Genomic DNA, 23,219 nt, shown 5'->3' with positions numbered 1-23,219 from the left:
GCCTTTCCTCAATAACTCAACGCGTGCCTGGAGTTACGAGGAGCGTCGATGTTTTATTCATAGAGTTCACGTCGTCCTTTTGTAATTACACTAGTCCGAGCGTGCGGAACGCATAGGTGCACGGCTCTCTATTTTCAATTGGAAATTCGATTCGATCGCGCGTATACGCGACAAACGACGAAATGGTATCCGGATCCGCGGCAATAAAATATACGCGCGATAATAACAAATCGCTGCCACCGGAATTGCGATCGCTCTCCTTCTCGCCGTCCGTCTTTCTCCCGCCACTTACTAGGAATAATTAACGATAATTGCAGAGCTCACTGACCGTGAAGCTATTGCGTCGCTTGATTGAACGATTTATTGTTGATCGATTTTATTTACACGGCCGTTCATTTACTTTCCGTTACTGCCCGGCGAAAGTCATCTCGGATCTCGTGCGCGATTATTCGTGTTCGTTATTTATCGGCCGATTTAACTTCAGATAAATTTTCACTTCGGTGCGCCGCGTTTTTGCGCCGGTTACATCTGATCTAGCAACGCGGAATTATTTCGCTAATATATCATTAACCTCGGGACAGTCGAGTTAGTTCTACGAGATCTCTTTTTCTTACATATCGTTAAACTGCGAGTAATCAATCTTAAAGTGAAAAAGAGATTGAGAAGAAATTGGAAGGTAATTATCCGTGGTTGTTCTAAGATCGCGACTTTCTCTATAGAAATGTAAATTAATATATTAATTGCCAAAAACGATTTGCTAGATGAAACGCTCAGGAACTGTTTGCGAACAATTTTTATCAACAGATGCATTGAATGCCTCTGTCACTACAATGGAGAATTTCAGCTAACTCTTTGATTAACGGATACGGAATTGCGCGCTCGTTCCCTCGAGGAATACGAAAGATATTACTGCTTTGAGCGCAAAGGATTACGTAGGCACGTAAAAGCTAAACACACGAGGGAACCCCGCGACACCTCTCGTCGCTGCCATCCACCGGGATATTGAATCGCCGGTTATCTCGACGGTAATCGCACCACTCGCAGGAGGAAGCGAGCCGATTTCGAAGCCACGGGGTAAACTACGGGCGGCGCCTTCATTCCGTAAACGCACGCGTGGAATCTCGCGAGATATGAAAATGTGCATCCATGCACAGGCGGGTATTCCGCAGTTTCCCATGCCACCTCTCGTCGTCGATGTCCACGAAGCGTTTACCTCTCCGTCTATTAAGTCCACCTTTCGCAGCGATAATAACTAACTTTCGTTTCCTCCTCCGCGGGCAATTTGAAAGCCGCGGGGCGAATATGTCAAGTAGAATCAACGATAACGATTGAAATATCCGAAGAAAAACCATGTTGCATTTCGAGCGTTATTACGCATAATTTGCTTGCCGAGTAAATTAGCTTTCAGCGTGAATCGACGAAAATTCGCATTACACAATTTTACATGGAACGTTAATGTATTAATTCACTACCTTATGCACTGCTGAGACACGAATAATGATATTGGCGATATTCTATCGTTTGCGTGGGTATATAAAAATGGCTTCCTCGAAAAGAAAGTTCGCAGCTTATGTGCCTATTCTGCTTTGTGGCAGAAGTATAAACTGCCGTTAATAACTTTCTTCAAACCTGATCCTTAACTTTCCAACTATAAGAAGCTCATCGATGAAAGGTCTATCTTTTTGTGTTAGTCGCATAAGCCTAGGGATACAAACGATGGGAAAATTAATTAACTACACCTCAGATAAGATCTTTCGATGTGCACAAATGTAAAGATGACGAGTTTCGTTTATTTAAAATGCATTGCAGCTTCGAAACGATCGCGTGAATCGTTCTCTACAGAAGATTAAGTACTCAACAATATCAAAAGCGCTGACATCGAGTGCCTTCCGAGAACTCTTTCTCTTCTTGGCCGCGGTTGATTCTCGCCTCGAAAAAAAAAAAAGGGTCTTCTGATGCAGGGCCGAGATCGGCTTATTATTCCAGAAGGCGTTCCGATGTCGCGGCAATACCTACTCCACGCTTGCGATGCACGCAATGCATGCGTGACATCCGGCCTTTCCCCTCGCGTACGCACGCATCTTAGAATTTTATTAAAAGTAAATCCCCCTCTCCCCGAAACAAGGGCCTAACTCGCTTCTCCACCTCTAGCGAATTAATTTCACGTTGTATTCTCGAGGTATGTTAATAACCCAATTGTTTTCTTTCAAATTTTTCTAGTAACTAATTTCATTAGTACGTACGCGATCGTCGAAATTTGAGGTACGTAGGTGGTTTTAAATATATTTGTAGCACAGAAATCTACGAAGAGTTAAACTTTTCATATAATTGCAATTGTCAGTATAAATGTGTTGTACGAAAAAATAATAATGGTGTAATAATATTATAGAATGTAACAATATTAATAAATGTTATTTTAACGGTTCTCTCATGACTATAAATTCGATTCTGATGTCATTGACTGGAATATCATAATTTATCAGCGCGGGGACCTGACAATCAATAATATCAGACGTTGGTGTAAATTATCACCTTTGACGCTGCGAGCGGTTCCTTCGTACTTAAAACGAAAAAATATACATTGCCCCGCGTCTTTATAACGTAATTAATGCATACAAATCGCGAATAAAAGCGCGCGTCGCACAAATTCCAGGAATGATTATCTCAACTTATATTTCCACGAAATTCCGGCGTACACGATCTCGGGGACCCGTCGTCGTCGTTGGACCTCTCGTGTCGTATATACACATATGTATACATATATGTCGGGGGGAGGTATTTATATTCAAGACGGTAAGAGCGTGTTAGTCGATTCGCGCTCGTGCAAACGTGCCTTTACACGTGTTACTTACGACGTGCCGCAAGTAACGACGTTATGCGCGTGTACCGGGGAGGGGAAAGGGAACATCGGGCCCCGTAAAGGAGTCCTCTGACGATTGTACACGTGCCCGACGATGTGTGTACGGTGCTTTATGACGCTAACGCTTTAACGACGCCGGCCAACCGTATACTCGAACTGCATATTAAATATTAAACGACACCGGTGACTCTCGCCAACGAGCCGCACGTATAGTATAATCGAGCTCGCGAAAGAAAGGGAGGAGAAAGAAGCTGCCGACCCGCGGCAGTCGCTATCACAGCGAAACATCGGAATTTCCCTAGTGTCTTTACGCCTAATAGAAACTCCATCATAATGTTACTCGATGAACGCTGGAGGGTCTTTCGAGTAATTGTCCTTTCCATTTTCCGTTCTCCCGTCGTTTTTAATCTTTCGTTCGAATCTCATTCATCCCATTGTCTCCCACCGATAAAAATTGCGCGATCACAGTTCAGATAAACTCATGCGAACGGTTTCACTTTTCACTTTGCCACACCTAAGAGAAAATCACATGAGTGACCCCCGTAATTTAATCCATAAACAAGTATGGTAGTAGTGAATCATAATGTAACAGTATTAAATAGAGTTAAAATTGCTTTCGAATCGTAAAAATATTAATAATACATATGACTGATAAACAATTGCTGCTATTAAAAAAAACAACATCATTTAATTGTCGCAAGAGACGTGCAAATGCATCAGATAATAAATTTAATTGTGTAATTGAATATATGAGAAATTTGACTAAATAGAAGAATATCAAATAATACATAAAATATAATTAAAAATTTTATTTAAATTACTGTACCTTGGCTGACATATATTATACGGCATATTAATGTTAAGTTGCTGCTGTAATAATAATCGCTATGTCAACGTTATTTATTCTCTACGGCTACCGCGGCTGTGCTTGCGCGCGAATAAAATTAACCACATTTGATTAAGAGGCACGAGATTTCCGCAATGCGGAAACGTGGTTGTACTTCATCGCCGGGAGCGTAATCAATCTGTCTGTCGAATTGGCAGTCGAGTCGCGATATCCTACCAGGCATCCGGTGTTTCCACCGAGGCGTAAATCTTAACGCGATATACCGAATCGAACGTGATAAAAAATTATCCGCGCTACGTCGATAGCTCGATTTCACTATGTACGGTTCGCGTCAAATTAACCGGTTAGAACGGAAACGCTTCGGGCGGACAGGAAACGAAATTCGAAAGTAACTACGGCGAACCCGAAACGCGAAGTTTTACGTAAATTCATCGACCTATAATTAGTCCTGACGAAATTGGCAGCGACAAATGGGCACACGAGAGGAAAGTTTTTCTGTCGACAAAGAAATTGTAAGTGGATATAAATACTAGATAGTACTTCGGAGCGAAATGTAATCAGGTTGCAGCTCGTTGCGAAAATATTTACGCAGATATTTACTCTGCTACAAAAGGATACTTTTATGCTGAGATATTTTACATTACTAATCGTAAATGGACACAGGGATTACTTTCGCAACGTGGAAATCCGCGAAGGTACCGGTTTCAAGCTGTTCGTCTCAAGCGCTAATGTTCATACGGGAGAGTCCAGACGCACAGATCGTGCGCGTCGGCGGGCTCGTGAATTTCTCCGATTAGCGCATTGCCGTGGCTAATTAACGGCAATGCGTTTCTGCGCATCTGTGGATGATCAAACAACTAGTCTGCGAGACTGGTCCGTAAATACCACGCTCGAGACGCGTATTTTCGCTTGATGAACGGCATCGCGTAATTTCTATTTATTACGTATAGTGTGTTTTGTTCGATAAAGTCGAGCAAGAAAATAATGCGATATCCGCGCAGGGTAAACAGCACGGTGTTGGTTGAGTAGGAATTATTTTTACGTGCGCGCGACGCAGATACGACGTAAGCATTTCACGATTGGCGGCACGCGCGCTCTCGTACACGTACATATCGTCTTGATAAAATGTTGCTCTTGGTTTCTCGTTCTTGCGTGCTCGATTACGATGCTCGATATCTAATAAATAAGCAAGCACTCGGTAGAAGAACGAAACTGCACGTAGTATTGAACTGCTGTAACAAACACTTTCGAACCCGTTTATTACCTAGTGCGCACGCGACTTTAATGGGTGAGAGTCGCTCTCAGAAAGATCTATTTGCTCGCGTTTAATTTCTCTCATTGCTATGTTTAATGGAGTATCTAGTACTTAATGTTGGCCACGCGACTATTAATATTATTTGTTTAATGTATGAAAGTTTAACAGCACACAACTGTAAAATGAAATTGAACGCTTAGAAATGTGTTCTTATCTGAACTCTATCGAGTATTTTTTGCAAATATCATTACATCTCTTTTAATCACGAAAGAAAATCATAAAGAAGATTAATCATTCATTCATTTTAAAAGTAATGTCAAAAGTGGTCGTATATAAATCATGAGAAATTATCGCCATTTTTCATGAGGCAATGTGTAAATCGAGAATAAAACTAATTTTTAATTGAATTTTTATTATTAGCATTTACTTTCTTTTATACACAGAAAAAAAGTAATACAGCCAATAACATGTGTAATTGCGGACTGCCAACTACATAAAATACTCAATAAAATAATATTTACTGTTAATGCAAGTACAATGTTGATACTGCAATAGCATATACTATTGTATTGAATATATCTGTAGTTGGCAGCCCGCAACTACATATCTTATTGGATATATTAGTATTTTTTTCAGTGTACGTATCAAGTCTTCAACTCGATGTTCATCGAAAAGTAGAAGACGTCCAAAATGGACTGCATACATGATGTGCTGAAAAGTCTTGTCCATGCTGATAACTAGAATGTACGCACTGAAAGCTACGAAGGCACGAGAGTACATCGCACTATCGAAAGTCCATTATTTCGCTACAGGTGCTTTTTTCGCGGCTGCCTGTCGATTAGCGAGTGTTGTCAGCGTAAACGTGCAGGCTTCGGTGGGGTAAATAGACGGCGAAAGATAAATGATCGCGGCGACGAGGCGAAGTTAAATTGCATAAGAGCGTGATTAGCCTCGATTCCAGACTGACAAACGCCACGTCCGGCCGGGCGCGATTCACGCCATAAAATATAAGCAACTGAAAAAAATCCAAGACTCCCAAGGTCCCCGCGATCCTATTGTTCGTCACGGCGATGTCCTTATTCGCCGTCCCGGAGCAGCGCCTCCGTGTCCGTTACAAGAAGAAATCTCAAAGTGCCTTAGCAGCGATAATTCGAGCCATCCAATTAGTAATAATTACTTGTCGTCCACGTGGTGAAACGACCGCTAAATACGCGCCGCGCCGCTCTCTTTCTCCTTTTCCTTTAGCTTCTGCGACGTCGCGTCGGTCGCAGGTGTCACGCGATAAATTAACATCGCGACGATAATCGTCAGTCTCAGCCTCGCTTTACTTTCGTTGGATCGTACAAGCGAAGCCGGCTGGTCGGCCAAACGATTTTCATCCGAGGACGTCCATTATCGGTCCCGGAATAATCGCCGATAAATTTCCATCGTGTCACGGTCAAGCGCGAACGCGCCCACGTCCTCACGATCGCGATCGACCAATCGAGACGCAGCGATTAACTCGCGGATCGAGCGTTATCGCTAGTGATTAGCGTGAGTCTCATTTAAACCATCCTAGATTCATGACGTTTTATTGGCTGGATTTAAAACGTCGTTTGGGTTTACACAACGAGTAGAAAAATATAAATCGATAAATTTATTACCTTTTCAAGAAAGACAAGCAAACTAAAATTAAAATTTTAAACATTCATTTTCTGACATAAATATAGATAAATAATGATAACTTTGTTTATTCTAAATTTGACATGTAAATTTAGATTTCGTCTTTTCCTAAGAACAAAATGTAGAATACAATTTAATTTCATGTCTTGCGTATAAAGCCGTGCAAAATTACTAGTTCAATTAAAGTGGCTTTGGTGCGGGAATATTACGCGACAATTTGGTTCTGCTCGGCAGAAATGCTTCAGCGGGATCATAACGAGGATTTATGAGTGGATGCGACGTAGCGCGACGTTTTGTCGGACGCAATTTGTGATTACAGAAATTTCCGTGTCGCGCGTAAATAACTTAGACGGCACGGAGATAACGATTCGATCCTACATTTCATTTACACAGTTTTATTTATTGCGATAGAAACCCGAGCGCGGGAACGTAGACGATTATTAGATCGGCCATATAATTATGCATGTATTAAAATTTATGAGGGACATCGAGCTAGATCGTGCGTTATCATCGGCGTTTATCGAAGATTCATCTCCGCGCGGGCCATGATCGAGATCGAGTACATCAGAATGCGCGTTCACGTCGAGGATACAGCAATTTAATGACAAAAATGATCAAAGATGTGACTAGCCGCGTCTTGATAATCGTTATTTCGTTAAACTTTATTCTAACGTAATTAACAGATTCTATTTGTGTTTGGCGCATTAATAAAATTGGCCCACGGAATAAATAAAAAAAAATCCAAGTATGATATTTCTGAAAGATAAATCGCGCTTTGTTTTGTCAGATTCATGCCGGACTCCGACTATGGTACGCAATAAGGGGGAAAGAAAGAAAATTTTACTCGCATCGCCCGCATTAAACGTGCAATTACACACGGGTGTATGAAAATTATTCGTGACAAAGGCATAAAAAACTTCGGCGGTGCAATTATTCGCGTATTGGAAGAATGCAGCGCGCGGCAATGGGCTCGGTTCGATCGGCGGGAGCAGTGCTGCTAATAAGGACACTGGAATGCAAGCGCGCGGCGTAATAATCGACGGTTTAACTATAATACCACCTGGATTACCGGCACTTCCATAATTCGGGGTCAAGCCGAGGCGATTGTTCGTGACCGATTTCCTCGGTTTGCGCACGCTAAACCGATAAACCAACGTAGACTAACGGCCCTGAGAACATCTCTATAAGTAGATACTTTGCCCAATCGGTATTTTATACGGCGACAATGGCTCGTTACGTGACGCCGTGACATTTTTCGTGCCACTTTTCCGCGAGTTTCGGCGCGGGTAATTATTATTGTTACCGCGAATGGTCATCCGGGACAAGCACTTAGTACTAATTACGGGATTCTTCGAGTAATTATTTTGTTATTCCGAGGTCGTCGTAGGGGTCGCAATCGCTTTTATGGTAATCGTTAGCGTTAAACACCACGCACGTGCCTCGGAATGCATTCATCGCAAGAGCATAGAAAATATATTTGCGCGAGTTTCTCATTATGGCCGGGATATAACTTTATTATTGCAAATTAATCTCTTGGGCGTAATTAGATGGAAAATCATAGAGAAGCCTATAAAAATATCGTACAATAATCTCCGCAACGTTTACCTGCCACTCTAATCCTCGTTACCAAAAACGTCTCTCATGGAATTTCTTATATAACTAATATGTACATATTCATATGATCTATACTGTGCCATTATTTGTAATTTATATGAAAGATGAGACTAAAATAAAAATAAAACAAAATAAATATTAAATGACCATTCTCGAGTAAACCTATTTATAATTTATGCAATGTTTTTCTTTGCCAGGATACACGCAAACCTCAAGTTATGTAAATTCTTTGCAAGTACACACATCTCGACTCGCCGACTCGTTAGAGACAGGAATACAAATCTTCCGGTTCTTCATCTTCTCTCATAAGAGAGGAAAGAGTTCGTTTTTGTCTTTCCGATATAAGAAAAAAAAACAACAAAATACTTGGGTTACGGACGATCTCGATACGCGATAAAATTTTACGTGAGGATGCGGATCGATTAAGCCACGTTGATGCTGCAACCACTCGCGCGGCAGCAAACTATGACTAATAGCTTTCGTTGCGTTATTTATGGCGAAGCGGTGATTACTTCCTATATATACGCCGGCACGATCGAGAAACGTCCGCGGCTTTCGCGATCGATCGATCGTGGCGAAACGACTTCTTTCCAGTCTTCAGCACCTGAAGAGGTCGTCCATCATCACCTCCGTGATGATGGAAGTCAATGGGCTAATAGACGTGTCACTAGACCACACAAGTGGTACATTCGTCTTTCATCGCTCTAGAATCAATGGGGTTTGCTTTGAGTTCCGGAAATTGTCGCCATAAAGCTCTGCTCCAAGTTTTATATTTAACAAAAAGTTGTGCGATAAGGCGAAGAATATAGAATATAGAGAAACTGTTGTTTTTTAAACTTGAAACAATTAATTTAATTGAGAATATAATTCAGGTTAAATTTCATTAATTTTTTTGGTTCACATTTTATTTTGATGGATCAAGTTCGTAGAAGAGCTCATTCAATCAAAATTAATGTCATGTTTATCTCTTAAATTTAAATCTGGAGTAAAGAGACTTTCCTTTCGTTCAAGTCAACCCGATTTTGAAATACGTCTCTTGATTTATAAGATTCGCTAGAATTTATATTAATGCATTTACACAAACTATTTAACTTATACTGATTAATACTGAAACCATGTTACGTTAAGCTAATTTTTAAGTACAACATACGTATGGGCAGTGTCCAGATGGGAGAGATGGCAACGCGGTAAATTTGTATGCAAAGTCGTAACTTTGCAAATTGAACGGATGTAATAAGTCCTTGGCACGTTATTCCTCGCGGGTCGCGATTAATTGCCAAGCTCCTCGCGACCGCTGAAAGACGCCTTTTGCAACGACGAAGTTAGACCACATCGCGTGTCGCATAGCGAGCTCGGCTGATTTATAAGATGCGCATCCTCGATTCGATCGAGGCTAGACACGATACCGCGAATTGAACGCGAGAGTGAACGTCGAAAAAGAGAGAAAGAGAGAAAGAGAGAGAAAGAAGGAGAAAACATCGAGAAAAAGAGGAAGAAACCTTTGAAGTGCGTTGCATCGCTGCGGGTCTTCTCTTCGCCTCGTGTGTGTCTCTTCGGCTCGTTTCTTCTCTTCATCTCCTTCCACTTAAATCTCTTCTTCATCGTGCGCGCGAGAGATTCACGATTCCTCGAATTCGAAAAACTGGTTCCGCAACTCTTTGCGATTCAACGAAGCACAGTCCGATGAGTGGCAAACATTTGTTGCCGTTCCGTCATCCGTTACGGATCAAATTGATGAAGATTGATTACCGAAGATTGTTGATTGTTTTAATGCGTGCGGAATGTCGCGTGTTATAGAGGTAAAACAAAGTTGATGTCTCGATCACTTAATAACGAGCTAAAAAATTTCGATTTAATTAAATCAAGATACATATCGACGGGTATTTATTACATTTAAATATAAAACAGAAACAGCATTGACAAACAACCAGGAAAAACTTGTAATTATGCAAATAAAACGATTCCGAAACGTGTTACTTTTAATTCGTGATATATCTGCTTTACATGAAATTAATCGTTTGTAAACTAAATGACAATTTTCCTACCAAAAAAAACCACCAAAAGTTGCCATTTCCGTTTATTTTGCGCGATCTGCCGAGCGGACGGTCGGGATTGCGTTTTAATTACTTGTAAACGCGAGCGATCGCGCGTTTATTCGCGCCGCGCAACGTTGCGTACTCGCCGGCTGCGTAATCGCGGCGGCTGCGGTCCGCTGCGACAAACCAGATTCTTCACGGTTAACTTACAGATCGTGGGGCGGCCGGTTTTCACTGTTGACACTATCACACGCTGCGCGCGTCTCTCTTTCGAGACGAGAGAGGCGTGCATAGGTATATAGGTATACCGTACGTCTATTATACCGCCGGGACTTATCGCACGTCAAATCGTCTTATCGATGCCCGAGCGAGTTGCCGGGATCCAACTCTCTTGGTATAAGAGAGAATGTTGCCCGCGCTGCCGTCAAATAAATGACTTTGTGTGTGCACGTTCCTCGTGTATCTGCCAATTATCCTAGTGGAATTAATTGATAGGGCGATCATATCGTCGTCTTATCGCCGACGAAATAGATACCGTGCCCTTATTTTCGTACTTAATTATTTTCAACTTCGCTCGGCGCGCGGCGTGGCATAGCGGAAAACTATAGTGTCAACGACAATCGGTCAATGTGCAAGAAATTTTCTTGACAACATAATTCGTTTTACATACATGTTTTACACACCTTGTATGTAGTACGTAATGGCGATATTCATGATAATATGGTTATCTCGTGGAATGATTATTTCTTGAGTCTCGAAATATCCTAATTAATTAATTGAAAAACATTGCGACGGATAATCTTGTATCAAGATCTCGTTTAACAGAATTCGCATTTCAATTAAAGATGATATATTGCATATTAACATATTCTGAGGATTCTTTCATTAATTTCACAGACTTGCAGATGCACAAAGTGTTTTTTTCATTTTTTAATTTTCTACCGATAAGTCGCGCTTCAATTTTTTATTCCATATGGCTTTTCGGAGGGATAAGAAATCTTTAATATTTATATAAACTTTTGCATCTGTAAATATTGCACAGATCTATAGTATTTCCAAGTGAGTTCTTTCCCCGTGAGTTCCATGCATACATGTCAGAATATTTTCCGATCAATATTTGCCCGGTAATGGCATGCATATATGAATTCATATAATTCGCGTACGATGCTGCGCACGAGCCGGGATTTGACCGCAAGGAAAGGGCAAAGTTCGAACTGTCGACTTACATCAGATTGCCGCGGCGCGATGATCATCGATGACGACGCGAGGTCATTCATCATCCCCGTGACACGACGTACAGAATCACGGCCTATTGCGCGTACAGGCGCGTATATATATATTGCGCGAACTGAGGAAACCGTTACCAACGCTTGGCACATTCAACCTTCTCGGATTTACGTCGCAAACCTCTCGGTACACACATGGTTTACGGTTAACTGAAGTTCACGCACGTCTCTGCATCCCACGCGACAAAATGTTCATTTAAATACTTATCACCCCCCTCGCTTCAGCCTTCTCTTCACTATAAAATTTCAGCTTGTAATCAAACGTTGGATATTAATCATGATTTCGGCCAATGACAACGACAATTTGATTGAATACTTCCAAGTGCAAAGAAATAAATTAAATCAATCCTCATAACAAAACTCAGAAATACAAAAAAAACACGAAAAAGATAAAAGTTAGTAAATGTTGCTACGTCGATTTATAAAGAACCGTGAAACAATAATCCCGCGATTCTGCTCGGATTCTTCAATAAGAATGCAATTAATCGCAGCGAGCAACAGATATATTGTTGTATGAAATAAAATTATCAAATATTTACAAATAAACATAGATATAGAGAATTTCAATTAATTAATTGAACAACAGTGTAGGATAAATTAAAACAAGAAAAAAGTTTATAAATTTAGACAGTTAAAATTAGAGGAATTTCTCAATAATCTCCATCAATCCATTTCCATCAATCATCAAAATCCAGAGCAGAATGCGTAGGACGAGAGAAAATTGGAAAATCAATTTAGACTTAAAGTATTCGGAACGTGTTCTTAAGGCTACTTCTCTAGCAAAATTATCTCTCCTTTACTTCCCTTCGGCAAGGCATATATTACCGCGGTAGGACGAGTGCACCTCGTAAATCACTCGTCGTTCTGCAACTCACTAAAGTATAAAAGAGAAACAATGACTGGTTCTGCAAGAGTCATATACTCATACGTATAGGTGCGCACTGAATGCCGCGTAACTGTGTCTGGGAATAATGACGCACTTGTGCTACATTTCTAAACCAATATTTAAATTTATTTGAGCCTTTAGAAAAATAGCATCTCGCGTACGGCAAAAATAGCGTTTAGAAAAAGAGAAAGCACTAAAGAAAACACAGTTATGCATGTATGCGTTTGCATCGCCTTATTTGAAAGAAATTAACGTTGAGTGCGGACTCCCTACACTTCTCTTCTCTCATTTGATCAAAGTATTGCATATAATTAATTCAACTTTCTAAATTTTTGAAAATTATATTTCTAATAAGATGCGATAATGCCTTGAGCAAATTTATTAACATATTCATTTAACAACCTGCCAAGAAATTATCGCGCGAGGTGGTCGTGAACGTTAGTGTGTCACGAAATGAAAAATATTTTTTCGGAAAGTGTTTTTTCCAAACACTCGCGCGTGCATGATTTATGGATTACATAGCGGATAGCTGTAATAAACCGGCACATCGTTTCGCGCGTAGGTGCTCGGGAGATCAAGATCAGCGTTTCGTAACGACGTACCGCAATTTCTTACGTATCCCTGCCGCTATTCCCTAGACTCCGCAACGATATAAGTAAATAACGTGGTGGTATAAACCTCATATACCTGTACCACAAACGGATACCGTTGTGGACACCCACGTGTAACAAGGCATCTCGTAATCTGTCGGACGGCCGGTGTAGGCAAGACATTACTAGTAGCTTGCCGTCGCGAGCATTACAGGTGCAGAAACGATCAGGTGAAATTTCGCAGTTAACATTCTCGGCAAAGCCGATAACGTAACGTGCCATTGAACGTTCCTCAAAGCTTAACGACGTCGCACGAATACGTCGAATCACAAATGCGTGAATCGCAGAGAAGATTCGCGTTACTCGAAACTCGTTTGCAGAAAGATTTCACAAGTACGCAAAATCTATTTGCCAAGCCGTGAGCGAGAGTAAGGAGATAATAAGTAAACCGGTATATCCTATTATCAATAATTGCAAAACTTCGTTATGAGGCAATTAAAAGGCTTAGCTGGTACGGTAAAGGCGGCGCTTGAGCTTACTGGATTTCAAATTTAGATAACAATGTGCCCAATAACGAAAGCGTATTTGCCGACACTTATCAACGTCGTACGCGCATTAGAGGTGGGGTAGGTACGCACAGGTTCTCTCCTCTGCGTACCTACGCGTGACTTACAAGACCCCCGTCTATATTTCAACGGGTGTTAAAGTCGCAGTCACCGATTCCATCGGTACTTTCCGGACCTCCGGATCATTACGCCCGTTATAAGCTGTCACATAGCTCATCTCACATACCTCGTTGGCTTCTTACCGATGTGTGTATGGCAAGCATCTAGAAAATTTCTTTTGCTTTCCTTTTTTTATATTTTTATAATCAACCATCTATTGGCAGAGTTAACTTAACCACGCCTTTAATCAGTTTAAGACATGTATCTAGAAAAGACGAAGCGCTGATTGCCTCAATTAATCACACACACACACGCGCGAGCGCGCGCGCGCGCACACACACTCTCTCTCTCTCGCTCTCGTCCTCTTTATTCAATTTTTGTCAACTTTTTGGAAAATTTTGAATTAATTATTACCCTGATACTTTCATTCATGAAAAAGTAAACTACATTATAAACTAATTGAGGAGCGTATCGTGAAGCGATCGAGGAAGTGAATAGCTTTCGTTACAAGCGCGCACATGAGAATTTCGAAAGGTTAAAGCAAAGATGCTCTCTCGTGCACCGTTGCGTCAGCGACGCGAGATAAGACTTTCACTGAAGAGTCAAGTGTCCAGAAGTAAGAATACGAATCGCGATAACTTTTACGATCGTCTCGCGAGAGCTCGATTTCCGGTTTTGTCGAGCAATTCAGTCTCGTGAGATTCGCGTCAGTCGTAATTTAATTCATAGTTGTCTTAAGAGATATTCGGCATTTTAAAGACTCGCGAAATGAATTAATGTAGTCAGACTTAATGACGGCACGATTAATTAGACAACGTATCTCCTCTCGAGAAGGGAATTCCACCTTTCTCCCGTGAGATTCATTTCACTATTCTTAACCGGCCCTCCCTCCTGCCGTCCCCTCCCCTCCCCCATGATCTTTTCCTCGGCACATACTTTCTTGTGCCGTATAATACTTCAGTCGCGCGGTATCCAAGATTGAGACTAAAACCAAAAGCAATGCTTGCAATTGCCATTTACGAAACTGAATCTTTATTAATCAAACATAATCGTAGGCGTATATTATAGGACGGAGTGGAATACGCATGGTATCGATTAAGTCAGCAATAGCGACGTAAATTTACGACGCTACAGTCGCGTAAAGGCGAATAAAATTAATCTTTCCTTAAACCTCCATTGATATTTTATAAATATTAACAAAACTTTTCAAATAATTCATTGAGAAAATTATTTTTCTAGTTCAAAAAAATCGGCATTAAATTCGCTCGCAAAAGCTCAATATCAATTCTTATCAACGTTTTTTTTTTCAATAAATAAATTAATTTGAACGTCGAAGACGTTTAAGATAAATTTATGGCGTTATCGATAACTCACCGGTAAAAGAAGCAGGGATAAGGGCGAATGCCTCGCGGCCGCCTGCCGAAGACTGAGAAAGTGCAGTAGGGGGTCTTCGGTTGCCCTCAGCTCGTCCAATGTCCTCCTAGCCTCGCTGTACTTCTCCAAGTATTCCCAGTAAGAGTTCCAAAACGGGCCGGGGAATAAGTCACCTGTTGACAGCACACGCTGCCATAATTAAAATCTGTCTGTGCTGCGACGTACGGAAAAAGCACCGAATTCCGTTATTAAATTACATGAGACTATCTTTCGCCAGCCGTAAAATAATTGCGCTTGTCATATCACCCGGCGGAAGGTTTTACGTTCTCCTCCGTAATTAACAGCACCGTCCGGCGGGCGCATAAACGCGATGCGGTAAACGTAAAGCAGAAAATAAAATAATGTGTCGCGTGCAGCGAAGTAAACCCGTGGCACTAAAAAGGAAATTAAAATCGAATCGGAATTATTAACACATGCCTCCATCTGTTTTTCGTCGACGAAGATCTGGTTTTCATCGACCATCGACTTTCTCTCTCTCTCTCTCTCTCTCTCTCTCTCTCTCTCTCTCTCTCTCTCCTCTCTCTCTCTCTCTCTCTCTCTCTCTCTCTCTCTCTCTCTCTCTCTCCCCCCTCTCTCCTTTTTTCGTATTGACGAGTGATTTATCTTCGGAATTACATTTTTGCCCGCGTCTTGGCGTCGTGAAATGCGGGCTGCACCGTGTAATTTGCAGATTCAACGCAGCGCAAATTTACGGTAGTCTCATGTACATTTGCACGAATTGACATCGCGCAATTACACCCTCGGATCGGCAGTCGCTGGGTGTAAAAAATACGAGCTCGCACGCGTGAGTCACGGCCGGGCGGGCGTGAAAAAATGCACGCGGTATCGTGTTTCGAGATAACGCTCGAACGCAGGAATAAATTCCCTTCGCGGTACACACGAGCCGCGGTGCCGATTTACGATGCGCCGTCGTTGTCCCGCGCGATAAGGGACAGGCGATCGTATTAATGTAAATTCGAAATGGCCGGTGATAGTCATTTCACGGTAATAGCCGGTAACGCGAGATGAAGAATACTTCGGCAGCGGAGCGCGAGCCAATCGAGAACGATTTGTTCGACTCGCCTAATGTATAAAGCATGGCAAATCTTGGACAAGAGGTACCGGTCAATTAGCGCGTCTCTTTAAGAATGGCACATGCAGCCGCCGCCGCCTCTGCCGATCGCTCTCGCCTATCACGCGCGATTATCGCGAAGGAAATGTAAAATAAAAAAAAGAGGACGAAGAGAAAGAAACGGAAGGACGAGATTCTTGACGCGCGCGTGATTATCGGGGGGGGATGGGGGAGGAAAGAGCGCACAGTCGCCCTTGATAAGTTCCACTTTACCAGTTTCCTAAGATGTGCAGAGCCGAGAATTGCACGTCTCGACCGCTGGCTCTCGCGAGGCATAATAAACTCGTTAAAGTCGCTTGGCGTCGTAATCGATAATCGCGCAACGATTAGCTAAGGAGCTCGGCATATGTGTGCATACTCACTCGACTTGAAGGCACTGCCGTCCCAATTCTCGAGTGCCCTGCGGATCTGAAAGAAAGCAAAAAGGACGCGATAGAATTGGCTTTTAAAATACAATGACCAACATACATGCGGGAAAGAGAACGGGAAGGGAACAGGAGTGGAAATCATGTATAATGTATGAGGAGAGATGATTCGAGTTCGAGGCGCGATATATACGCGATTCATTATTTTCGATCTGTCGCTTCCATCACTTGTCACTTAATCCAAAGCCTTCATAGCTTACTTATATGTTGTGTTATTGTAAGAATACTTTGGCACGTTTGCGCCGATTCAATAATTGCTGCTAAATTATTACTATGCTCGCGAAATTATTCGCAATTATTAAATAAAATTTAATTTAGTTTTTTATGTATCATAATTAAAATATAATTTATACAATTTCACTAATATTACATTATAATAGTACTAGTGCTTAATTTATAGTTAGCGATACGCAGGAGATTATAATTAATTAAAACAAAATTTGCTCAAACTATAAATGTAGTTGATCGTATTAGAGTCGTAAGTGCATGATGCATTTTTCCAGTGATGTGCTTTTTTAGGACAGAAACTATAAGAAAAATATTATATTGCTGCAATTGATAAGACAAGCCGGTCTTGCTCCGTTGCAAGAAGGATAATTTTGTCTGAATATCTATTACATTTCATTGAACCCGATAATTTTCTCGACGGTTAGGGGCGGAAATAGTTATTCCGCTGACGGCGAGCTCGCCAAGTATTCTGACCGATCGTCAGGAACATTTGTAGCATGATGTCAAAGACCCTAAACGGTTCGAGGCCAGACCACGTCCTCGAGAGGAGCGTATATTTATCTGTTGACTTATGACGCAGCATTATGCCCAATCAGAACATCGCCCAAAGAAGCACATTCGATATGAATGAGCTTGGTAATCCTGAAGACTTGCACACACAAAGGCGGTCGGCAGGTCGTCGATAACGTTACGGTAGCTAGCAAAGCCGGTAATGTAAATTCCATACGGCCCACATTCGCGTAAGTCATTCTTAGGGCTTTAATATTAATCGCCTTACGATACAGTTATAGACAAAAGAGGGAGACAGATCAGGTCTCGATCATACGCGGATGCGTGACTCTCTTCACGGGCGCGATAATAAAATGGAAATAAACCGGTCGGCGGAAAGAATAGCGCGATACATCTGGCACGTAGTAATTAATTTCGCCGTAATAAACGTGCCGCGCTTTGTGAAATTGTATTACACGGTTTTGGAGCAAGAAGCACCGTACGCGCGCGGAGGAAAGGATGAGCTCGTGGTTTTGCGTATGTGAGGTACGCAAAAGAGTGACGGACGGGATCCAGCGTTCCCTCCAAGGCCCTTTAATGGCAAGGTCTTCCAGGCCACGCAGGCGGATGGAAATTATCGACGAGAGTCAATCAGCTTGCCTCCGAGCTACGAATACGTATCTATCGGAGGCACCGTGTAATCACAATAAAACTGCCGCCGCGCTGCCGCGCGCCGTGTACGAGAGAGCTCAATTCCTAACAACCAATTTGTTCCGGTTTAATTGCTACGTCTCTACGTGTGCTATCACAGGAAAGCAGAGCTCTCCTGGCTTTAGCGTAGCGGCCGGCCAACAATTATCGCGATAAATTGTGCGCCGGTCTCGCGAGCGTACTTCAAATTTCAAAGGCACGTAGGCCACAATGTTCTCCTTGCACAATGCAAACTCGAGAATGAAGAAAATCGAGGCAAGGAAAGATCGAGAGTGCCTTTTCACTCGAAATATCTTAACGCTGATTTGGAATATACGAGTAGATTACTTAAGCATGAAAGATATATGTAGAATTTCATGTGATAAATTTAAATTACTTTACCTCCTTTATTTCAGTTTGACATTACATAAGCTTTACATATACATATATGCAGAAGAATGTGGCGTGTACACGAATAAATTACTTTGCGTATCTGGTAAATGCATCATTAGATTTAATTAAAAAACAACTGAATCTCGGATTAGAAAACATCGGAACGCCTTTTGAGCTAGTTGCTGGAAAAGGTCAACGTTCCACTCTTATCCGGAGTTAAAAGATTAAAAGGACGACGACATGTTGTGCTATAAAGCGATAAGGTATGTGAATGAGGCAATTTCTGAGGGGAAGATCAGATCTTCGTTTCAGAGAAGACTAGACTTTCCGGTAGGTAGAACTTCAAACTATTAACATCGGTCTAACCTACCACTCTTTACATTTATAATAATTAATAAGCCTTTGTTATCGCAAAATTAATATAATCCTTTTACACACATATGCAGTTCGTATTTAGATTAATGCATTTAACACGATGATTTAGATTATGCGTTTATTCCTAAACTGAGCAATGACTTTATTTGACTTTATTATGTCACTTTATTGCATTATTCGTTAAGCGTAAGTTATTAAAAAAAATCATGTACCACCGCATAAAATAGTAATTACATTTAAGTCGTCACACGAAAGGTTCAAAGTAAAAATGTAATAAAAATGCAGCGAGAGAAATTCTTCCTAGCGCATAGAATGTCGCATTCTGTGCAATGAATTTTTATCATACCGTCCTGTCCGAGACGATATCACGCATTACGTATCGATAAGTCACTTGACTCGAATCGAGAAGAGAGATGATACCCGGTGTAAAATGAAAAAGGGAATGCGCGTGTATGTATAAGTATGCATGTGTACGCGCGTGCGTGCGTGCGTGTAGAGGCAACGATACGTGCATTGCATCGTCACGTCGTTCTCGGGCGTCACGATGCGATGCGTCGGCGTGTCGATGCGTTTCTTATTGTCAGATACGTATCTATGTTAAGCGCGCACGCACTGCGTGCCTCCATGCATTTATGCATCGCATTATACGCACCAACCGACGACGATAGGATAGGTACAGGGTGACCCATTCGTTTTCGAGGCTGTCGAGAGTAGAGGAAGTGTGTCTATGTCTCGGTCGGTCATGAATTATGTATGCATAGACGATTTGGTATCGTCATGCCGCGTCATTTTACTCTTACCATGAATGGCAAGGGGAATAATTAATAAAATGATTACGGTAGAACCGCGATCGCAGGCCTGATTATCGGAAATCGTGTTAAATTTGACGTAAATGCCACTGTTAAATATCGCGATCGCACGAACGCGATCTGATTATAAAGTCGCGTAAAATAACGATTAGACGATCAAGTAAATTAATCGGCTATGAAATTATTAATCGAACGGGGCCTCTAGGAAGAAACACGCGCGGTATGCGTTCAACCGCGATCTCGTATACAGGGTGTACGCGCGACGCAACCGGCAATCTTGATTTCAATGACAGGACCTGAGATGAATGCGAGATCGAGTTCTTCCCCAGCCAAGACCTCGCGAAACGAAGTTAGCTCCGTTAGGTCCAACCGCGAACTGACACACGAAAATTAAACGGCTCCTAAAATTGGAACCGCGAGACGCGAAACACCCCGTGTATGTGTGATCAAAGGCGACAGCCGCGGCTCTTCTATCCCCTGAATAGTGAGGGACGTTCGATTATCGATAATCTTAGCCGGCATGGATATTACGACGGACACCATGGCCAATTTTTCGCTCGTGCTGCTTCTTTCCGTCGCACGCAGATACGCAGATGCGCATTCCTCGGAGGCGGTTTTAATTATACGTCGCACGCGCACGCCCGTCCCTTCGGCCCTGCCGCCCATCTAGGACGACGACGATGACGACGACGACGACGACGACGACGAGTATGCGAGCTGGGGGCGTACCCAAAAAAAACAGGTTAAATCCCCGCGCGTTATTAGGGACTCACTATGCGTATATATGTATGCGTTTATCCCATTATTATTTTATAGTCGCCAAAACGATTACTATAGTTTCGTATTCTCTTCTCTCTTCCTCTCTCCTTCCCTTTTTCTCTCTTTTTTTCTTGAATGATTGACGATCAATAAACAAGATCGTACGACATGCACCTGCAGCATCGATGCCTTCTGCATGCTGATTCGTTGACTACGCGACTGAAAGTTCTTTCACGTTTTTATTTATGTTAATCAAACTTCATTCCGGATATTTCACCGGAGTAATTAATTAAACACTGTGTACGCCATCAAGACGATAAACAACTCTCATCCCGTTACGGTAGGATAAAAGAATAGTGAGCTATAATCAGGTTACGGTAAATCCGATCATTTTTGCCACCTTTAGATGTCACTCTCTGCTAATAGACAAGATATAACTTGTCGATCGCAACATATTATTAATATTTAACGAACCGATCAAACGTGGTCATTTACCGAATGATTCGACGTCGTAATTTCATAGAATCAAGTTTGTCAAGACACGACATTTCATAAGATACACATATGTGTAAATATAATTGCAAAATAATTAATATGTAAGATGAAAAGTCAAAAGACGTAATTTTGAGCAATTATTCGTTGATTATCAAACATAAATGTATGTCATTCGTGTTAATGATCTTAAAAGAAATCTTGTTATTAGAAGATTGTAGAGTTCTTTTGAATTCGGATTATTTATCAGTGTCGGAAAAAAATAAAAGGACATTTCTCATCGCTGCGCGTGGCCGATCCTCTCGAATCCATGACCCAGACTTAAAGGCACCCACGTGCGCCGGATGTACGCCTCCTTAACGCTTCGCTGCCGAATTAAACAACAATTCTGAGCGACGACGCTCGTCTTCGTCGTCGTTCGCCATGTGGCATCGGAGAAAGTAGATTCGCGTCCCCCGTAAAAAAAAAGTCTCTTTCCGGCCGGCCGGTTGCCCGTCCCTTTCTGCACGACCGATCGGCGGCTTTTACTTGCGCTTTAATAATGTTGTAAGGCCGCCTCGCTCGATCTCGCCGTCGAAGAGTCGCCCTTCTCTACCCGGCAGAGCCTGTCGGGAAGAGTGAGCCGCGATGCGGAAAGCAACGGGAGAAAACGCGAACGATGATGCACGCATGACGTACGTACCCGGAATGCAACACGACATGGGCGGCGGAAATCGTGTAGCATGAGAATGCTTGTGGCACTTCTTGAATTCATTACGAGAAGTGATGCCACTCGTAGAGGATAAATTGTTACTTTATAACATAAATTAAGGAAATAAAACAAATTAGGAAATAAATCCAAATATCTTCCACCTTCTTTCCTTACTGTTTCTTAATATTTTTAATTTAATTTTAAAATTTTTATCGTTCTGTTTTGAGAATATTATAGTGTCAATTTTCTAATTTTAATCATATAAAATAACAAAAGTAAACAATCTATTTTAATTAATCCTCTTAAGCACATACATTCAGACATACATTCAGATTGTTTTTCTTCTTCTACAAAAATTACTTTTCCAATATATGTCACAATATATAAATAGATTGCAAAAAATGATACTGCCGATTGCTCACGGAAATTATTTCCAGTCCAACCCTATGCGTTTTGCTACCCTTACAATTGGTGCGTTTCGCCGCCAATGCAATGCGAATTCCGTATGGGATTATCGCGAGCGCGATGTTCGATCGCATACAATGGTAACATGGGCGTGTGCAACCAATGCCAATGATATTGCTGACGATTAACCATGCTTGAACTACTTTGTAGCAGTGGTACGATTTTTTATCCAACTTATACGTCGGAAAATCTCTGTTTAACAAACACCTGGAAATGAAAACGTGGGATTTGCGCAACAAGATTATGCCTATGTAAAATCGAAGATCTACATACAAAACACGCGATGATGTATGGCACAATACATCATTGGTATCGAGAAATATCGCCATCGAGAAACCGGAAGAGAAATTTGTGAGAAAGCAGAGATTTATAGATTCGGGATATAACAGCTCTTTATCGCTCTGCATTATTTGATAGAACCTTGCCTTGAATTCGCTGTACTGATAAACGAATTTCTACGTAATACAATTTTATTGTATCTTGCAGGACAATCATAAACTTCAAGATTCGGATTTAAAAAAATCTATGCTCGGCATATGAAAGAAATGCTAATCACGTCAGAAATCGTAGTAGACCTGTCATAAAACGCTACAAAACTAATATGTCACGAGGCCGATCGTTAGAGAGATTGTCGACTACGTTTAGATCAGAGGATCAGAAAAAAGTTTCCTTCCTCCTTCTCCTTCTCTTTTTTTCTTGTACGAAATATGCGAATGTGTATACCACGAAACGCACTTTCTCCTGTCTCGGGTTAAAGCGCGCCGCGCCGGTGAGAACGTTTCAACGCGATTTCCTAGGGCGTTTGTCGAGAGATCGCGAATTTGATTAATGCACGGGATCGACCAGCAAGCACGAACAGAACTCTATATTTAGCTAACATAGAGCCCCGAGCGATCAAAAAATGACAAGTAAAAAAAATCATCTTAAATTTTGATTATATTAGATATACGATACTTAATATATATTAAGAATATAATGTAAAAAAAGATATTAAAATAAAGTAATATAAAATATATTAAATGCAATATATAACGTATAAAAAATAAAAAAGTAAAATTAGGAAATTAAACTAGTATAAATACATTTGTATGAAAGACAGAGAAATATTCTTTTTAATTATTAATAATAGTCATCTTCTAAATAATTTCTTCTTGTCA

General features: G+C 41.4%; 1 protein-coding gene across 2 annotated transcripts in view; it reads right to left on the bottom strand.

The window, feature by feature from the left end:
- Window positions 1-23,219, bottom strand: part of LOC105828262 (rho GTPase-activating protein 20) — a 188,367-nt gene that overhangs the window by 119,198 nt on the left and 45,950 nt on the right. For both annotated transcript variants that reach the window (XM_036286305.1, XM_036286304.1), the window contains exons 4-5: window positions 16,609-16,654; window positions 15,076-15,248 (exon numbers count right to left, since the gene is read on the bottom strand). In XM_036286305.1, coding sequence (XP_036142198.1) covers window positions 15,076-15,248; window positions 16,609-16,654 — 219 coding nt within the window. The remainder of the gene's footprint in view (window positions 1-15,075; window positions 15,249-16,608; window positions 16,655-23,219) is intronic.

The sequence above is a fragment of the Monomorium pharaonis genome, chromosome 4, assembly GCF_013373865.1.
Source record: "Monomorium pharaonis isolate MP-MQ-018 chromosome 4, ASM1337386v2, whole genome shotgun sequence".
In the NCBI taxonomy this organism is placed as follows: Eukaryota; Metazoa; Arthropoda; class Insecta; order Hymenoptera; family Formicidae; genus Monomorium; species Monomorium pharaonis.
This window is presented reverse-complemented; position numbering and strand designations above follow the sequence as displayed.